We start from the raw sequence: 19782 nt of genomic DNA on the forward strand, positions 1-19782 counted from the left end.
CAGACAAGAAAACAGAAACCCAGACGGGCGTCCCAGGGCCAGTCCTTACGAGAGAAAGAAACCCACGGGCTCAGAAAGCAACAAGTGAGCGTTGGTTCAAAAAGAAATATTGAAAGAAAAAAAAAAAAAAATGCAGGGAAGAGACGCTGCGAGTTGGCTGGCTGAAAGAGGGAGCCGGCTTTCCTGCCAAACTCTCTGCTCCTGGTCAGCCTTCCATCGCTTTGTAGATTTCCCGACACTCACCAACTCCCCACTGTCCTTTTTTGTTTGTTGGTTTTATTGTCACTCCCAGAAAAAAGAAAAGAAAAAAAAAATAATTCTTCAGACTACAAAAGCATTTCTTGGCAGATGACAAACCACACTTTCAACGGGCTGTACATTTTCATATTTCTTTAGCAGCCGATATATCTCCTTTCATTCTTTTTTGTAGGGGGCACGGGACCCAAATATTTTGAAGCTAATAAATGCCTCAAAAAGCAGCAACCCCCTCAGGGAAAACTGGGAGACACAGCAGCCGAAACTGTCATAAATAAGGGAAGCGGACGGTGAGGTTGCATCCTTCCTCGGGGTCTGAGCAAATTCGGGGTGGAATTTTTCGAGAGCAAATGTCAGTCGTCATGTAGATAGCACAAGCGGCAGGGTCTTCAGAGAAGCAAGAGGGCAGCCAGAGGTCTGAAACCCGAGGAGGCAGGTACATTTTAAGTTGTATGGTATTTAGGAAAGGATAATGAAAACCACAGAAGAACAGAGGGAAGAAATGGAATGGGGGAAAACACATTCCGTGGCAGTGAAGTTATTGACGGGCCAGAGCCAAAGAACAGATAATTTAAGGAAAAAATTCTGTGGCATCTTCCATCCTACATATAAATCACTGTTCTGTATTTTCTGAACACAAGCTTCTTCAGGGCCTGTGAGAGTCCATGTGTAAGACCGAATAGACGGCACATGTAACATGTATGAACTAGGCATGCACGGGTCAGTGCACAGGTATTGCTGAGAAGGGAAGTGACAATGTGAGATCTCGCCTATGCTTATAGAAAAGCAGACAGAACCCTCGATGAATTACACGTAGAAACGCACTGGAAATGTGACCGCACAAAAACACCCCGCAGATGAGGAAATCCGAAATCTCTCGTCTGCATACCTCTAACAAAAAGAACCTATAAGGTAAGAGAAACAGCGTGCACAAAGGCAGCCCCAGAAACCATTAATTACACTTCAAAAAGAAATCGGAGTTTATTTTAAAAAGAGTTGGAAGACAATGCTACATAATTAATTTACCAATTTATTTTATGAAAAGACACTTTGCTATGGTTAAAATGTAATCACAACCCTCACGCCGAACAGTGGTTCTAGGGGGGGCTGGGTTCCAGGTTCCTGTGAATGGTTTGCCAGAATGTAAAAGGTAATTATTCGGTGCCTCTTTTCCCTTTAATGATCTAACATTGAGCAATACTGTTTATATTGAAAAGCTCGCACCTTTAATTACCAATTACATATACATAATTTCAGAGCCAAAGGAGAGGGCTGTGAAAACAGTTCTTTAGAAATATAAGGATGTATTGTAGGCCATTTCTAGAGAAGGAACTCTAATAAATGGGGGGGAGGATGTCAAAATATTGTTTTGTTAAAAAGAGAGAGAGAGAGAGGCACAAAGGAAATGCGCTAAAATGCAAAAAAAAAAAAAAAAAAAAGGACAAAATGAAATTGAGAATTCAAATGAAACAGGGGTGAGTTCTGCGGAGGTACCCGGGCCCTCCTGAGCGGGCCTGGCAGCCGGCTGCATCCATAAGGGCATTTGATAAAAAATAAACAAAGACCAGAGCTCATCCAACCAAATCCCAGCTTGATCATCCTTTCTGAGGACGGGGAGGTGTTTTCTGCCGTCTAATTTCATCTTTGGTTTCCTTGTTTTGGTTTTGCTTGGTTTTGCTTTTCATTAACTTTTTCAGCCGAGTCCGTCCATCCGTACTCCCGGTGGGAGTTTTGGGAAGAAGCATGAATATCTCCTCTCTGTTGGGAGGTTTTAAGCTACATAATTTCAAATTTCTTTTCTCCTTTAAAAGAAACACAGACTAATTTTAAAATAAGCAAAGGTCACCTGTTCATAAGTATCCCTCCCTCACCCCTCCATCTTTTGCTAAGGACTCTGTACCAGTACTTTTTCCTTTTTCTCCTTTTTTTTTGGTTTTGTTGTTTTGGTAACATCTGGTATTCTTTCCTTTATTTGGCGGCCTCTGCCTTTTCACTTTCCTCATGCAGCAAGCCCTTGTGAGCCCCAGTAACTGAGTTTGAAAATATCCGAAGCCGTTCACTGGGCTGCAGGTCTAATTTCTCCCTCCAGCCAACCAGCCTGAGCAGCCAGGCGCTGCTGGCGTCCCATCCCGCAGACGGCTCTGAACTCGGGTCTCCAGACCCCGGGTCCAGCTCACTGCCTCCTCCAAGGGCGTGCAGGAGAAAAAGAAACACAAAAAAATCCCCTTCCCCCCCCGCCCCCCACTTGCAGTGCTGAAAGTAAAACTCCTTAGGATGACAGGGGTTTTCACCCAACTCCAAGAATGGGGTTCCCTCTGCCCAGCCCCTGGCACGTGGAGCTCTGGGCTTTGACTCTGCAGGAGGCACTTCCCAGGAAGGCAGCGACGTCACCCCGAACCCCAAAACTGTCAAATTTCTAGGCCAGAGCAGGTGGACCAAGACAGCTTGCTGAATCTCATGTTCAAGGCCTTCGGAGACACCCCCAAAGACGGGCTGTGGTTTCACTTCCGCTGGCAGGCGGATACCGAGCTGGGCGTGTGGGGTGCATGTGTGTGCGTGTGTGTGTCTGTGTGTGTGTCCCTTCTTAGAACCCTGTCCCTCACAGAAGAAATAAAAGGAGAAAGAACCACTTGCCCAAGCTCAGAGGAGGGCAAAGTGAGACGGGCCTGGCCCCCACGCCAGAACCTTCCTTCCTCTGACCTGTGGGCACCTGGATGGAGCCCACACAGCCTCAGAGAACCGGGCCTCTGCTAGGACAGGCACCCTGAGACGAGAAAGCACCAGGAAAGTGAAAAGCCACATACAAACGAAACAGCCTTTCAAATTCCCAGACCCTACAAAACCAGCCCCTCAGGCTGCCCTGTCCGGCAAACTTCTTCAAAAAAAGAAGGCAAAGATGAGGTCTTTTCCCCTGAGAGGATTTCTGCTTTCATGCAAAGCTCCCCGAGTGTCAGGCAGCCCTGGAAAACACTGCTGCCCTCACTAGTACGAGCTGAATAAAGTAGAGGGATCGCTAAAATGTTTGACTCATTAGGAGGAAAAATGAATGAATGCAGCAGACGACCCGTTTAAACGTCAGGTATCAGATTGGGGTGGGTTCTGAAATGTGACGTCCGAAAGCACATGGACAAACGTGTATTTACACACACACACTTACACATTTGTTGTAATTTTCCTTTACAACAAAACCACATTTAATTCACAAGGCGAGGCCTCCTCCCAGCTGATAAATGCATTCAGAAGCAATGAAATCAGGGTTCCCAGATAATAATGGACGTTGTCGTTAAGTGGATGGGGAAGCACTTGGTCCTAAGACTCGCTCGCCCATGCTTGGCTGGGAAGGAATTTGGGCAGAGGACAGATGGAAAGACATCATTAACACCGGCCCGGCCAAGCAGCCCACAGGCCCCCGGCAGCTGCAAAGGCTTAGCGGGCCTTACCTGGTCAGGGACTGCCCTACACACACGCTGGGCTCCAAGGGCCCCGCCCACCCTGGGTCTCCTCTAACAACTGCCCCTGCACCTGCCCTTCGGGGAATTCCAGCCAAGGGGCCGGCCTCCTGCTGTCCCCAGAGCACAGCGTGTGTGCCCTGCTGCACACAGAGCGCACAGGCCCGTGTCCCCTTACCCCTGCACTAATTCAAATCCAAATCGCTATCCTTAATGGCTAAGCCACAGACCAGGAGAAGCCTACATAGAATTATCGATTCAGTGATGGGGGGGAGGGGGGGGTGGATAGGGGAAGGATGTGGGGAGGAGGGGTGCCAGGCTCTCAAAATCTTGTGCCACCAACGTCACAGCCGCCATCCTATTTGCACGAGTGTTTACAAGAAACGTTGAGCATCCATCCGCCCGCCGGAGCCCTGCCTCCGACTGGAGACGTTACACCTGCTTCCTACGAAGACAGAGCCTTTGCCAGCCAGCCCGTGCTCACCAGTAATCTGCAAAAGGATCTTTTCACTCTCCTCCCCGCGAACATTCAGGGAGGGGCCGAGACCCCAGGCGACACCTAAACGCCACTAAAAACGCGCACTCGACGGAGCGCGACACTTTCTGAGCTTCCATCAATGTTTAATTTATTGGCTCCAAGAGAAAATAACAACCGTGTGTGGCGGGGGGAGGGGTGGGTGGGAGAGAGAAGGAATCAATTCTTGGTGGAGAAAATAATCTATGACTAGATGACGCTTAAAGGCTCGACAAGACATTTATGAAGTTCTCCGCACAGAGGGAATCGCGCAGTGCCCGGCAGAGGAGTCGCAGATAAGCGGGGAACCTCAGCCGAGCCAGGCACGTGTTCCGAGGACGTTCCTCGAGGGGCCACGGACGGTCAGGACGCAGCCGGGTCCCTGCCCCCCGTCTGCCCACCAAACTCCCGCCTCCAAGCAAGGACCCGGGGAGAGTGCAGCCAGGCTGGTCGGAGACAGGTTCCACCGAGAGATGAGCTCTCTCTTCCCGGACCACCTGCCCTCCAGGGAGAAGGGCTGAGGACTCCAGCCTGTTCCAGGTGTCACCCAGACCCCGAGCCTCCTTGACACCCTCAAAGGCCGCCTCCCCAGCGCCCTCAAATCAGCTGCAGGGACGGGCACACACCAGGGCCGGCCACCACCCCACAAGGCCCCGTCTGCTCCATGCCAGACACAGCACACGCCTCAGAATGAAATGTTCAAGATTTCTGACATCTGGGCAGAGAGAAGGATGCCAGGGCACAACCTTATCTGTAACGTGGATTTCCCTTCCCGTGAAAATGACCCAGGGTCTGGCTGACTGGGCCCATCATGGGGAAGGCCGGGGCTTGGCCTGCATTTCAGGAAGGCGGGGATTCCTGATCCCAGGAGAGGTTTGGGGTGCAGGAAGTAGACTCCAGGTGGGCGGTTCTGAGGGTGTAAGGAGCACCCCCATATACATACACACATTGTCCTCCATGCCCCCTGCCTGGTTTCAGAATACTTGAGCATGTTAAAATCAGCTCGCTGAAACACACCCTAACTTGCCTCCATGGGCTCAGTCCAACCTCTCCCCTCTCCCCCACTGCATCCACCTCTCCAGATCCCCCAAAACTGAGCTCCGGAGGCCGGGTCTCACACAGTCAAAAGCAGGAAAAAGAGCCCGTTAAGGAAAGCAGCGTTCAGGTGTATTCACAGAGCCCGTCCACTACTAAAAGGTTACTAAGAAAAAAGTCAAGTCCATGATACCAAAGAATGGAGTGACCTATGTTTTAAGAGATAAAATAGTTCTTTAAAGAAAAAAAAAAAAAAAGGAAAGGTACAGAAATACTTCTAAACACATTCAGAAGATTCCATAAAATTGCAAACGCCTTAAATCTTCAGAGACACAACAGAGCTCATAACGATGAGATATAAAAACATTCTTGGGGGCCCAACGAAGAGATTTGTTTTATTTAACGCTGTGCTTTTTCAAAGGTGCTAAACAGAAGAAAAGAAGGACCGTCCATACAGGACGCTGAACTACAAGCCCTTAACTGGAGGAGATTCTCTGAGGCTGACAGCAAAACAGCAAGAGTGGAAGCTGCTTTCAGCATCTCGTTTCCAAGGTAGAAATTTAAACATGATCCTCCAACCCTTCTTTAATTCTTAGCACGGCATGCATTTCTGAGGTACACGTTCATCACAGTAGCATTGGCATTCACCTTTCTTGAGTCATTTTTGTGTGTTGTTTTAGCGCAGAAGTTGTTAGAACATTCTCAAGTGTATTTGCATTTCAGCAGTTCAATTGAAGGGGGTCATAAAAAAGTTGTGTAAAACAGAGGATTTTTTTTTTTTTTTTTTTACTTTGAAGTTACCTAATTTTGTGTGGTCTGGGATTTCATGATAGTACCAGAGCTCAGGCTGGCTGATTCAACACCCAAGCAGATTATCAGCTGCCTCGGAAAAAGAAATAAAGAATGAATTTCTTGAATTTCAGCAACTACACAAAAGACTTGCATATGTCAAAATGCCGGACGAGAGTCCCTGTGAATGTAGCACCATTAATCAAAGCGCGATCTGGTGTCACTTTTGCCAGTAAAAACGATGCCGTTCCCCTCACCCCGCTCGCAGGCTCGTGCAGAAGACACACGAAGTGCGTCCCTCTGCTTTCATGTGTCTCCAAATAGCCTGCTCTCAGCACTTTTTATACACGCCTGGGGAAAACTACTGCTCCAGGGAGGCAGTCAACAAACGGCTTTTCTTGGGGAGGGGACGACAGCTCGGGTAGATCTCACTGAGGTTTGGCTCTCTGGGAAGGAAGGAAGATTTGTGGGATGGGGAGCAGGGGGTGGGGAACAGGACACACAGGCCCCCAGGCCCAATCGTGTGAGTAAATAAAGAGAGCTGGGAAGTGACAAAGCCACGCTCAGAGCAGCCGGGTGACACAGACATTCATCCCTGGTCTTCTGATATGCCCTCTCCCCATGAAAAAAATACACCAGTGGGCCCACAGCTAACACCACCTGCACATGCTTGGCCGGCATCAACAACTTGACCGTGGGCATGGTCCCCAAGGAGCATTTACTTTCCCCTGTCCTCCCAGATGTGACAACAGCATTAAACTTAGTCCAAAGTCCCTGGAGAGTTTCAGCTAAAGGTAGGACCTAACTGGACAGCCAGAAGGTCCTTCCTTAAGCCATAGGAGATGCAGGAGATAGTCCCCAAAGGTCAAGGACCCCATCTTTACCCTCCCCCGTATAATATTTCTCTTCACACATTGTGGTATCTGTAGTCTATGTTTAGTTACAGCTTGTGAAACTCCCCCAAGTTCCAAGGCAAAGGATTGGGGATTTCTGAAATGAATTTTTTGAACGGTTTTCTGCAGACCAGAGGCAACTGCCCCAGCCCAAGGCTTCGAGGTGACAGTGAAGCCTCATCTCTGAGTTGTCAAACGAGCTCGCTGCCACAATATGCTTACAGCAGGCTCGATTCAAACATTAAATGAAGTAGAGAAATCATCAGATAAATTGCTGGCCCTCTGTACTGGAGAGTGAAGGCTCTTGCTCTGGCTGATGACAGCGCTAGGCTTTTGTCTGACCTAATTTATTTCTCTTTCAGGTTAGAATAAAGCACTCCTTTCCTGTCGCCACGTAACCTCTTCTGCCCATATACTGAACTCAAGCAGAAGACTCTGGGTTAACTGTGCTGTCTGCAGATTACTTGAACTTGGAGAAGAAGACATTATAGATCCACAAATTCCGTGATCAAAAGCACACATATTCCCCAGCACGAAATTACACGGTTAGGGGAGAAATCGTCTCATTAAAAGCCATCCATTAAGGGCACCGTTTGGGGTGAAAGGTATTAGCAACGCTGGGTCTAGCAAGCACATACTGCTTCCAAACAAAGTTTTACACATTATTTGAGTTGGCATTTTATCTCTTTGGGGAATGGTGCTATTTCCTTTAGTACAGTGGGAACATTACCTAATAAATGGAATTGAGAATCCAAGTGTTATAAAATCTGAGCTGAAAGGATTTCCACTCATCAAGCTGTTTTAGACGCATGACTCCCCAGAGCAGTGGCAGATCCCCAGGTCTGTGACATGCAACACAGGAATGGACAAAACGAGGTTCACTCTTCCCAGACCCCCTCACCCCATCAGGCATGCCTCAACGACCTAATGCAATTCAGAAAGGCAAGACCACAGACTAACCGGAGGAAACACGCCCGTTCAAAGCTAACAATTGTAATTGGTTTTTAAAAAAAAAAATTAAAAAGAAAAGAAAATTGCCCCCATCTGCTTAGTGAGGGCTTGTAAATCAATGCCGATGGCTTGAAAATAGATTTCTCAAACTTATATTCTCATTTTGTCCTGCTCGACTCTCTGCAGGAAAATCAATATTACAACTTCACACTTAGGACATTTTGCAGCAACGTAAACTGCTTTCGCGGCTGATGGAAGCCGGGTCCCGGCCCCTCGCAGCGACGGCTCCACGCATGACACGGGCACCGAGCTCCCCCTAGCTGCCAAGAAGCGCCAGACGCCGCTGGGCGTTGCAGCCTTGCCATCAACTAAAAGCCAATTCAACTGAAAGTTTATTTTGGAAAGTATTTTATCACAACAAGCAACAGAGAATGCAAAGCGATCGGAGAAAGGAGATGAAAAGGAAAAAGAGAAGGCGGGTGCAAGCCGTGTTCTAAGCCCAAAGACAGTGCCAAGAGCTCGATTCTGATAAGGCGCTAGAAACCGGCGCCCTCTACAGTGGGAAACTGATCGATTGCTTTGCGTGCTTCCATCTCACCTGAGACAGATGCTAATTACTGTCCAGTGCACCCAAAATCGGCCTTCCCTTTGGTCAATAAGACCCATCTAGCCCTGCACGGTGGCCAGCAAAGCATCACACCCCGCCATCTGACTCAGCCTCCCTCCATGTTCCTAAGGCCGCCTTCACCAAAGCAACTGCATTCACTCCAGCACTTGAGAAATGACTCTTTTTTCTGTTACGAAATATTTTGAAGGCCAGACAAAAATCGCCAAGGCCAAAGCACAGACAGAGAGCCACCTCCCACCCTCAAAAAAAAAAGGAAATATGCCCCCGTACATAATTTGCAGGGAGGGAAAGACTACCCTTTAAAAATATTATGGGTTGTTAAAATATGCTCATGGCTATTTTCTCTCAGGTGTGAATTACAAATGAATAAAATCCGCCTGGCATAACACCTTGGATGAACACATTTCTATTCTCCCTTAGAATCAGAGCAGCTGACTTGTATCACACTTCTAATGATATGGGGTTCCCTTCTGTGCAGAAGGGAGACAAACTTCACTCCCCCCACCAACTACCAAATAAAAAGAGGGACCCAGGTCTTATGAAATTTATCAGAGGCCCAATTTTGAAAGATATGTGGACACCTGGAGATATACTCTACCCTGGGGAGTTAAGATAATTGTAAGCACAGCGGCCTTCAAAACACACAGCCACAGCAAAACCTAATTTAAAAGGCAAGCATGGAATTAACACAGCCTAACTTCCGCGTCAAATCTTGGGTCTCTAGTTGTTCTGCAAAATCGTGAATTCATACGGAAAATTACTAATCTTCCAAGGAAACCTGTTGGTGGGTTGTTGAAAAAAATCACCTTCGCTGGGGCTGTGTGATCTACCCTGGCCTTCTTATTTCCTTCGGGAAGCCTCAGAGCTCCTGCACGGCCTGGGGTTCATTTGCCTCCCCACTCACCCGGCCTGGCCCAGCGGGCTCACGGCCCTTCCCTCTGCCTGGTCAGTCACTGCTTCTCATCCTCTCCTTTCCACTGTCCCTTTCTACTGTCACTGTGTTGTTTTGTGTTTGTTTTTATTAAAAGCTCTGTCTGTCCTCCAGTTTTAAAAGCCATATCCATCTGGGTCAAACATTTTGAAACAAACCAGAAGCCTAAGTCTTCATCCCCAGCTGTCTCCCACTGTCTCTTTTCTACCTCACCCCTCTTCTCACTGGCCCTGTCTGTAAATTTAACCAGCTCATTATGGAGCCCTTCTCCCACTTGCCAACCCCCCTGCAAGATGATCGATGCTGTTTGTGTGCTCTTCTGTTTCTCAAACCATCAGTTATCCTAAGTTGCATCATCTCTAAAGAACCTGAGGCCGGCGGGCTGCCACCCAACTGAAGATGCACCACGTTTTAGGCTGTTTTCTTTCACATTTAAAATCTAAAATGTGGACCCCGGATCGGGGCTGTGACAGCACCCATTTTGCTGGCCAGGGCTCCAGAGCACCCGAGACCCACGACTCCTGCATCACTGTGGAGAGGCACACTTGCACAGGCCCTACAGCCTAAACTGCATCCAATTCTTGCCTTTCCCCTGCCTGCACTCCCACCTCCCGGGTGACATAGGACAGACAGAAAAGCCAGCTGCTTTTGGATAATAAATAGCCTTGTCTGAAAACTGGTTGGACCACTCTCCCTGCTTAAACCCCTGCATATGCCCTGGGCTCTGTGTGCCCCAGAAAGGCAGGTGGGATATCCTTTGGCCCCTGGTCTCCTTCTCCCCACCTCTCCTTCCCTGCCACTGCTTCAGTGTCAGCCGGCTTCCCCCAGCACTGCTCTGAGCAAGACTGATACAGCTGTGAAACAAATGAAGGATGGAAGGATGTTGCACTAGGCACCCCTCGCCCCCCATGCCCAGCTGCCGCCAGTCCTCCTGGCCAGGGCTTGCTCCTGAGGTCCCAGGAACACCAGAGAGGAGAGAGCAAAAGCAAAGCGAACCTACCTGCTTCTTTCCCTCTTTACACACAACTGCAAACACTCCTGGCTCCTTCGCTGCTGCCAGCTTGGCAATGCACCCCAGACAACTCCCCCTTCCCGGACCCCCCTCCCCAAACTTCCCCCTCCTCAAAAACAACCCTTGCAATTATACAGAGGCTCTGTGGGGCAAATTGCCTCCTGGAGAAATTAGGCGTCTGCAAGTACAGACATTCTAACAGCCACTCCACCATCTACACGGGGGAGGGGGGGTAGAATAAGCGATTGCTTAAGGATTGGTAAAGGACGAAATGTCAACTGGCGATGAGGACCTTGATCAAACCAGGCTCAAATATGGTTGCAAAACATTTTGTTTTAAATGCAACCAGCGAGTCTTCTTTGATGTTACAATGATGAAAAATAGAAGTCCCCTTCCCTCCCTCCAGAAAGGTATCCCTCTCCCAAAGCAAGCCCACTTTAATATCTATCCCCTTCCCCCCAAAATAATAATAAATCCACAAATTCTTACTAATGTATCTGCTGTAACAAAGGAGAGATGGCAGCAGCAAATGCTCCAAGCTGATGGCGCCTATGCTGGGTTTTCAGGGGAGGGGAGAACCCCTTTATATATTTATTTATTTATTTAAATTTTTTAAAATATAACATAAATATTCGGCTCTCGGCCGCCCCGCAGCCAGTCCTCGGCGGCGGCTGGGCGCGCAGCCCTCTCCAGCTCCGCGCCGGCAGCCCGGCCCCAGCCTGACGAGGTGCTCCAAGGATTGCAGGAACACAACCTGCCCGCTGTTTCGATGGCACCCAGAGGACGTTTTATTTCTATTGCAGTTTTCAAAAAAAAAAAAAAAAAAGCAAAGGCGACCCAGGCACCGCGAGAGAAAGGACCGCGGGGAAAGGTTTGCGCGCGGCGGAGCAGCGGCCCCGCGGGCTGCGGCGGGCGGGGAGTGCTGCGAGCCGACCTTCCGGGTGCAAGCGTGCAGGCAGCCGGGCGAGCTCCCCTGCAAACCCCGTACCTGGCCCGCTCCCGCACGCTTCTTCCCTTTGCTAAACAAACCCGACTGGGGCGCTGGAAGCTGCTGCGTCTCTGCCCCGCTGCCTGACTTTGCCCGCCCCGCCACTTGCTTGAAATCCACACGATTTCAGCCGGTGGATTTCCACTGCGACCTGCCTTGTTTATTTAGATAGGGGAGATGAAAGATCCGAGATAGGAAGATGGGTGAGAGATTGATAGATCTCTTTCCTTTTTTCTTTTTTTCTTTCTTCCCTCTCCCCCCCCCCCCACTATTTTACAAGCACATCCCTCTCTTCCCACTCCTAGCTAACAACGCTTTTTTTTTCCCCCGTGGCGGGGATTTTTCACCAGCCCCCGACGCCCCCACCTTTTTTTGGAGTGGGGGAAAGAAGACAAGATCATCCCAGGAGACAGACGGAGGTGGGGAAATGGGGGTTGGGGTGCAGGAGCCCGGCAAACAGCCACGCAGCTGGATTCTTTTGCAAATAGCAAGAGGAGGGGAGAGAAAGACGGCTGCGGAATCCTAGGACCGGCGTGGCCGGCGCCCTGCCCGGCCGGGTGCAGCGCCTGGGGGACTCGGAGCCGGCGGCCGCCCCTCGCCTCGCATCTCCCCCAGGCCCGAGCGCACCCCGCTCTCCTCCGCCCGCGCCGTCAGCGCGGACCCACGCGCTAGCCAACTTTTCCCCACTTCCCGGCTCCCCCCTCCCCCTCCGCTCCCCCAGCCCCCTCCCCCTCCTCTCCAAACCCCGCCACCAGCGCCGCCGCCGCCACACACGCCGCTCGGAGGGGCGAGCGTCCAGCCGGGATCCGCGCGCACACACACACCTCCTCCAGCCCGCGCGCCCCCTCCCCGGCCCGGAGCCCGCTCCGCAGGCCCCCGAGCCCGAGGCGCGTCTGACTGCGCAGAGCCCGGACTCTCCGGGCTGCAAAGAAACTTTCCCAAGGCCCCCCGCCCCCTACCATGCTCTGGGCCGACGCCGCTGCCTCTGCGAGCCCGCGGGCCTCCCCGGCGCCCGGCCCGGCTGCGCCTGGCTCGGTGTCCCCAGCCCCGGGCGCCCGGAGCCCCATCCTCCGGCCCCTCGCGCGCACGCCGCAGACACTTACGGGTGATGAGCTCCCTCTGGGACAAGTGCTGCGGGTTGCCCTGTTTGCGGCGGGACATTGCCCCGGCATCTATTCTGGCATCGCCCGGAGAGCTGCACCGATGGGGGGAGCCGGGGGAGGGGTCCGAGCCGCCGCCGCTGCCGCCGCGCCGCGCCGCTGCCGCCGCCGCCGCGCCTCCTCCTCTGCCCGGGTTGGTGTTTTGGTTTTTTTTTTTTCCTTCCCCTCTTGCCCTCTCTTCCTCCTCTTCTTCTTCTTTATTTTGCGCTTTCTTCTATGCTGTTTTTTGTTTTGTTTGCAAAAAAAGAACAAGAGAAGGAAAAAGAAAAACCTCTCGATCTAAAATAGGAGAAAGGCAAAAAAAAAAAAAAATCTGCTCTTGCTTGCCGCGGACTGGCTGGTTTCTTCAAAAATATATTCTTTTCAAGGAAAAAAAAATTGCTTACACTTCTTCAAACTGCTTGGCCTCCTGGACTTGCAAATGTCTTCTTGAACTTAAACCGGATTTTGCACCGGCTCCTGACACTTTCTTTCAGGGTCTGGTAGGTGGAAAGCGCACTTCTACCAGGAGGGGGAAAAGGAAAAAAAAAAAATGCAAACAAATAAAAAATAGAAGAAAAAGAAAAGAAAAAAAAGCAAAGAAAACTTGGGGACTTGTCTCGTACCCCCTCACCCCGCCCCCTCCAAAAACCCAAAGCAATGTAAAACTGCCCCGGTTCGGTTGTTTCTGGGTTTTCTGCGGGCTGCCTGTTTTTTTCTCGGAGACTGACCCTTCCGAGGCTCTGGGGGGACTCCAGGAGCGGCTCCTTCCCAGTTCACCTGGCAGGCTGGCGCCGGCCGGAGAGGCTGCCGGGTCCCCGCGAGCGCTCCCCAGCGCTCCCCTGGCGCCGCGGGCCCGAGGGGAGCTGGGCTGAGGGGCGGCTCGCCCAGTGCGCCTGGGTCGGTGCGGGCGCGGACTGGGAGCTATAGATTGCAACGTGAAGATGGCGGAGTCCGGGTTCTCTGGGAGCTCTCGGTCTCTCTATGGCTGGGGCTGCCTCTGTACAATGGGATAAAATTCAAGTTCAAGTGCGGACGTGACGTTTAATCTGCACTAGAGACAAAAAGACCCAGAGAGTCGGAGCAGTGGGGGCGACTAGCGGTGGCTTTTTAACATTGTACCCTGTAAGAGAACAAGAAAGCACACACACACACACACACTCGCGCGCGCGCGCGGACACACACACACTCACACACACATTCACCCGTGCGCACACCCGCAGTCCAGGCCGGCCACACGTGCAGCGTTTTAGTGCGCTCCTCTCCTCCCCGTACACTGCCAGCGCAAAACGCCCGGTGGGGGGGGGGGGGGAAGAGGACGCTGGGCAGGATATTTTTAAATAAAAGAAAATCCTCCATCCCTCCTCCCCTCCAGGGAGCTGGACCCCGAGAGAAGGGGGGCGGAGTGCGCTGTGCGTGGAAGTAAGTTGAATCAACGCAAGTCCCCACCCACTCATCCGAAAGCTCTTTGGGGGGGGGCGTGGGGATGGCTGTGAAAGAGGGTTGGGGTCGACACGGGGACTGGGGGCAGATGGTCAATTGCTTCATCTCCCTCGAAAAGTAGCTTGGTTGTTTTCACTTTTGTTTTATTGACGGGTCGGGGTTAAACTTCCAAAGAGTGTCTCCATATAAATCCTGATATTGCAAACTCGGCGAGAGCGAAGCGGACAAAATAAAAGATGCTAAGAGGAGAGAATGAAGAGCACATTTGGGGGAGGGGAAACGTGAGACCTTGCCTGAGTCGCATTCCGGAAGGAATGTTCACCCGAATCTGTGCGCTCCCTCCGCCTCATCCCATTAACTCCTTGGGGTGTACACGGACACCCCGGCCCCAACGTCGAGATCTGTGGGAAGCGTGGGGGTGAGGGGCAGGGCTGCTCCACGTGGGAGAGGTTCTCGTACCTGCTGACCCAGAAGTAGGTGTGGCCGGATCTCTGGACCCACTCGTGTGGGTGACCCCCTCAGGCCCCCCAGTTCCCTCCCACCCCCTGACAATTACTGCAGCCTGGAAGTAACGCCCCCCTCCCCCAGGGCTCCTCCGCCCAGGGCAGGACTGGAAATCGCCCGTCAGACTGGGAAGGACACAGCTGCCTTGTCAGCCGTTTGATCTGCAGCCGGCGAGGACAAGAGGAGTTGTGGGCGCCTGTCCGTGGCCCGGGGACAAGGCCAGGCCGCAGCCCGCGTGGACCTCCACCACCCACCCCCCCACCTCCAACCTCCTCGTCCCTCCCCAGGCCGCAGCCAACTTCATCTATTTCGCGACTTGCCCTCCCGGCTGGGCGCGCCACGCGGCCGGCCCCCTCACCCTTCCCAGGGCTTCTCGGGTCTGGGCTGGGAGGCGGCGAGGGCGGGTCCGGGCCTGGCTCGGGACTGGGCTTCGCGGGCGAGCCCAGCTGCACCCACCCCACCCCGCCCCCAGGCCGGGCCCTGGCGGCCTCACCGGAGCGAAAGGCTGGGCCGTGACGCCTCCGGGCGCGCCGCCTCCCTCAGGGCCTTTTCCTCGGGGGAGGATACGGGGGTGGGGGCGTTCGCCCCCAAGGTCGTGGGTCGGGCGACTGCACCGACAACTTAACAGAGCGCAGCGCCCATTAGCGAGGACAGAGAGACCTCCCAGCCCAAGCCACCCCCCCTAAAAAATAATAACAATAAAATGTGCCCTAGCATGCAGCTCTGCGGACCGGGCGGCAGGGTCGGCGGACGAGCGGGTGGAGACTGGGCGGAGGGGGCGGCGTGGGGGGCGAAGGGGCGCGGGTGGCGAGCCAGTCCGCACTAGCTACCCACCCGGGGCTGCACGCTGCAGCCCATCACCCACCACCTACACCCCACCTCCACGTGGTCCAAAGTCTGGAAGCACCTCCTCCCATGCAGCCCTACCACGAAAATCTTTCCAGGAAAGTGGCCTAAGTAAGAAAAAATGCCCACACGCACCTTAAATAAACTTCTTAAGAAAGCCATAAACCGGCCACCCCAACTTGCCCACATTCTTAAATTTGGGAGAGCTCTCTTTCTGAGCACTGGTGGTGCGAAGTCCAGAGAGGGATAGCGCTTTGCCCAAGGTCACACAGCGCACGGGGGCAGGTCTGGACTCAAATCGCCGCGGCTGGCCTGCCTCCCCGCGCCGCCGGCGCTCCGGCGCCCGAATTCTCAGCACGCGACCCTCACCCTCCCGGGGCCGATTACAAGGATGGGGGGGCCCGGTCTGTGGCCTGGGGGAATGGGGCAGCCCCCTCCTAGGAAGGGGGCCCCTCCGCGGCCTGTGCAGGGTGCCCGGGGCCCCGGCTGCAGCTGCCTAGTCGCGCGCGCTCGGGCGCCTGGGTCCGGGGAGGGGGCACCCCCGCCCCACCCCCAGCAGGAAGTAGCGGGCAGGGGGCGGCGCGGGCCGCGACTGACCCGGGGAGCACTTCCTCATTGGCCCCACGCTGCCCCGACGGCGGGAAGAGGGACGCGCGGGCGGGCCGGCGCAGGGCTGGACACGCCGCCGCCCGCCGGCGCGCTCCACCTCGCGGCGGCCAGGGAGAGGCTGCCCTGCCCCTGCCCAGCCCTGTGCTGGCCCCTTCGCCCTCCTACCCCTCCTCCTCCTCCTCCTCCTCTCGGGAGAGGCGGCCGGGCGCAGGCAGCGAGCGATCCCAGCTGCCGCTCCAGTCTCCTTTTTTTCCCTCTGCCCGTCTGGCACGGGCATCATTAGCGCTGAAAGCTGTTAATGTCTGGTCTCACAGCTCCCCCTTTAGTCTTGCTATGCTCCCTGTCTCGCGTTCCAAGTCGGATCAATAGCTGCCTCTCCGCCGACCTTGACCTCTCCCTCGACCCCGCCCGGCTTCGGCAGCTGGCCCCCAGTTTCCCCACTCTCTCGATGCCCAGACAACAGGCAGGCGGAGCGGGAGTGGGGTGGCGGAGCTCGGGTCACAGCCCCGTCCCTACCCCCTCCTCAGGACCCCTGGCAGGCAGGGGATCCAAGACCCTTCTGAGAAGGTTACTGCACACACACACAGACACACACACACCACTCCCTGACCTATCAAGCCTTTGTTTAGAATAAAAGTCACTCCCATCCCCAAAATAGGGTGGGGGGCGGGGGGCAGTTGCTTAACATATGAACATATAAACGGGAAAAGTGCAAGTACAAATGTGGTCCTAAAGTAATACCACGATACTTCCGACTCTTTTCTTCAGAACCTGCTGTAGACCTACTGTGTGCTCCGCCCAGAGCTGGGGCTTTGTGCAGACTGCAATCAGACAGAAAGAAATGCCACATTTTCTGCAACATCTTTCCAAAAAAAGGAGAGGTCAGAAAGCTTTTTGAACTCACAAATATTTCTAGCTTCACAGTGCGTTCCAGCAGATAATCCTTAATATTTTTTAGTTTCTTTAAATTTCTTTATTGGGGACTAGTTCGGAAATCATAAATCAATTATCAAATCAGAGTGTCTTTTTGTTAACTGTGGAGCTCTGACTCCCAGTGCGTGCTGCGCGGACCACGCCATGCAATGGGGGCAGATTAAACAGTCACGTGACCCCCTAGCCAAGCTTCTTGTCTAAAATTCTTTGAACAATTCTCAGTGCGTAACTCTTAGCTAAGGTGGGGCTCTATTCGAGATTCTGCAATGTTATCGTTGCCTTCTGAGCTGTTATATTTTATATTATGTCTTTACAAAAAATTGGAACGAATCGAGATGTGTAGTGTCAGTAAAAATGGGAACTCAATATTTCTGCAGAAAGCAAATCGTCGTTTCATTTGTTTGTTTGGTTTTTAAACACGGATCCACCCTCTAAAATGTAGTCAGATAACTTTGTAGCAATATAAAAACTCAACAACACATCTTATCAAATTACCTTGGGCTTCATTTCTGATGCTTTTAAAAAAAGAAAATCCAGTCAAAGAGAAGGAATATCTTTTCGTATTCACAGGTGTAGGGCAAACTCAGAGGCAAACTGTGTCTGCTGATTTCTATTCCTTGGAGTCTATAAACGCTATTGACTGCGAAGATGAGGATAAGTAAAACACATCGATCTGATCAGTGGATTGACTTGTTTTAACTTTCGAAGAAACTGCAATGGAAGTCCAAAGCAAATCATATTTATGTACATATTAATAAGGTTCCCAAGATGGCCTTTATATCCTTCTTTACTGTTCCAAAATCTCTAGGAGCTATCAAATCCAGAAGCCTAAAAAGACAAAAGAGGCATTTTAAGCTTCCTGGCGTATCTTCTAGAATTATTTTATGTCATTTCTGAAAATTACAGCAAATTTCTAAGAGCCATAGCTCTCAATTAAGGCTTTGCTAGATTTGGAGACGTTTTTTGCATTGTCACCTTATAGCAGAGACAGGACCACAAAACTTGCCTTCCAACAAGTGTTAGGTTGATCCTTTCCATGCACTGAATTTAGCAACATTGCTTTTGTTAAAACATGGCTTCATTTGCACCTTATTTGTTTCTGCAGTAATACCTGGGCTTGATACAGTGGTAGATTTCTGACTACCAGAAGCATGGAAGCTCTAGGAAATTGAGACATCCCTGCCTGCTGGCTTTATAGCTGCAGCCTGCAAGGGGTTAAACCAAAGTCACTGTTCCTGATTCATGTATTATTTTCCTTAAAAAATACTTACCCAGCTCTCCATATATGAAAAAGACTTACGCCCACATTAAATGTTCCTAGCTCTGTCCCTGTCATCAGAAATGATATTGAATGGCTCAGTACTAGGGGATCTGGAACTATTTCTACAGCTTTCTCACCTCATTTGGAATTTTCTTGCCTTGCTAATTTTAATTCTTTAGTTGAGTCATCAATTCAAATTTGGTAGGGATTGGCATCACCCAGTTGGTCGACTTGGTAGAAATATTGTTCACGAAGATGTTCAGACTCCACCAAATCCCACCCCCCCACACACATACACAGAGATCAGAGTGGTTGTGGGGAGTGTGGTGTGTGAGTGTGTGTGTGTGTGTGTGTGTGTGTGTGTGTGTGTGTGTGCTGTCCAAAAAGGGTCTCTCTGCTGCTTTCCGTCTTGTCACCAAGTCTCCAAATTGTATATCTGAAAATGCAAAACGCACATACAGACACCAGTTTGAATTCAGTGGGCTAGTGACCGTCAATCTACCCTATTTAGAGCACAGACAGGGAAGAGAAAGAGAGTTAAAATGGTTCATTTGGGGAAAGAACTGGGATTCAGAAGGGAATTTGCAGTTCCAACTCTGGCTGTCAGCGGCTGTCGTCAGACCTGGCGCTACAACGAGGTGTCTTGGTGATAGGAAACGGGGAGGCGCCGAGGAGGGAGGCAATAATGATCACCTTCTTAACAAGGGTTTTATGAGGCTGTGAGGATTAATTAGTTTGCATCCTTAAGCAGTTTGAGAAAGAGGAAGTTTCAGTAAATGCTAAGCTGGAGTTGTAGACACCTCTGACTCAGTTGTGAGCTCTGCGCCCCTCCCCCCCACCCCCACCCCCAACAATCGTAGGCTCTGAATGCTCCTGTCTGTGCTGTGATGCTCTACAAAGGAAGTGGTGAAAAAGGGAAGTGAGGGGGAAGCACTCACTTAGGAAGGAGCACAGGAGAGAGAGGCGTGAGTCAGGCGAGCATCCCTCTGAAAGGCAAAGGCACCGTTAATGAGGATGCTGCAAGGGGGCACTTACCAAAAAAATAAACCTAAAAACCGGCCAACACCTTGTTTTCAGATATGTCTTCCAGAGCTGGAAAAGACAAGGGAATCTGGGAGAGCTCATCGGCTGTTTCATAGTTTTAGAAAGACCCACAGTATGCTTTCAAGTGAATTCAACAAAGGTAGTTTGTATCCTAGAAAACACTTAAGGGCCATTCCCTCTGTTCAATAGCGGAGGGTTAAGGTTGCAAGCTGACAAATAAACAAGCCTCTACAACACAAAGTTTGAACTGCAGGTGCATTATTGGAGGTGGAATAATATATCTACAGTACGTGGAAGTTATCAAAGTTCTTCCATTGTGCGCATTCTAACACGTTGCATCTGCTTGAAGACACAATTTACAAGGCTCAACTTACAAGGCAGACAATTTGCTACAACAAAAGATAATTAATGCTGTAGAGGGAAAACTGAGACGCTGGATTGCTGTGCATTCTGGTATTAGTTTAAGCTGGGTCCTTTAAAAAAAAATGATTTCAGTGTGATTTTAAGCCTTTGGAATCGTTGAAACAACAATGGCTTCTAAAATATGGATGTGGCAAT

At 51.4% G+C, this 19782-nt stretch overlaps 1 protein-coding gene across 4 annotated transcripts in view; it reads right to left on the reverse strand.

The window, feature by feature from the left end:
* The window catches only part of BCL11B (BCL11 transcription factor B), a 92406-nt gene extending 78870 nt beyond the window's left edge, over positions 1 to 13536 (reverse strand). For all 4 annotated transcript variants that reach the window (XM_057543649.1, XM_057543647.1, XM_057543648.1 and 1 more), the window contains exon 1: positions 12549 to 13536. In XM_057543649.1, coding sequence (XP_057399632.1) covers positions 12549 to 12606 — 58 coding nt within the window. In that variant the 5' untranslated portion in view covers positions 12607 to 13536. The remainder of the gene's footprint in view (positions 1 to 12548) is intronic.
* Between the last annotated feature and the right edge of the window lie 6246 nt (positions 13537 to 19782).

This window comes from Balaenoptera acutorostrata, chromosome 3 (genome assembly GCF_949987535.1).
Source record: "Balaenoptera acutorostrata chromosome 3, mBalAcu1.1, whole genome shotgun sequence".
NCBI classification, from domain to species: Eukaryota; Metazoa; Chordata; class Mammalia; order Artiodactyla; family Balaenopteridae; genus Balaenoptera; species Balaenoptera acutorostrata.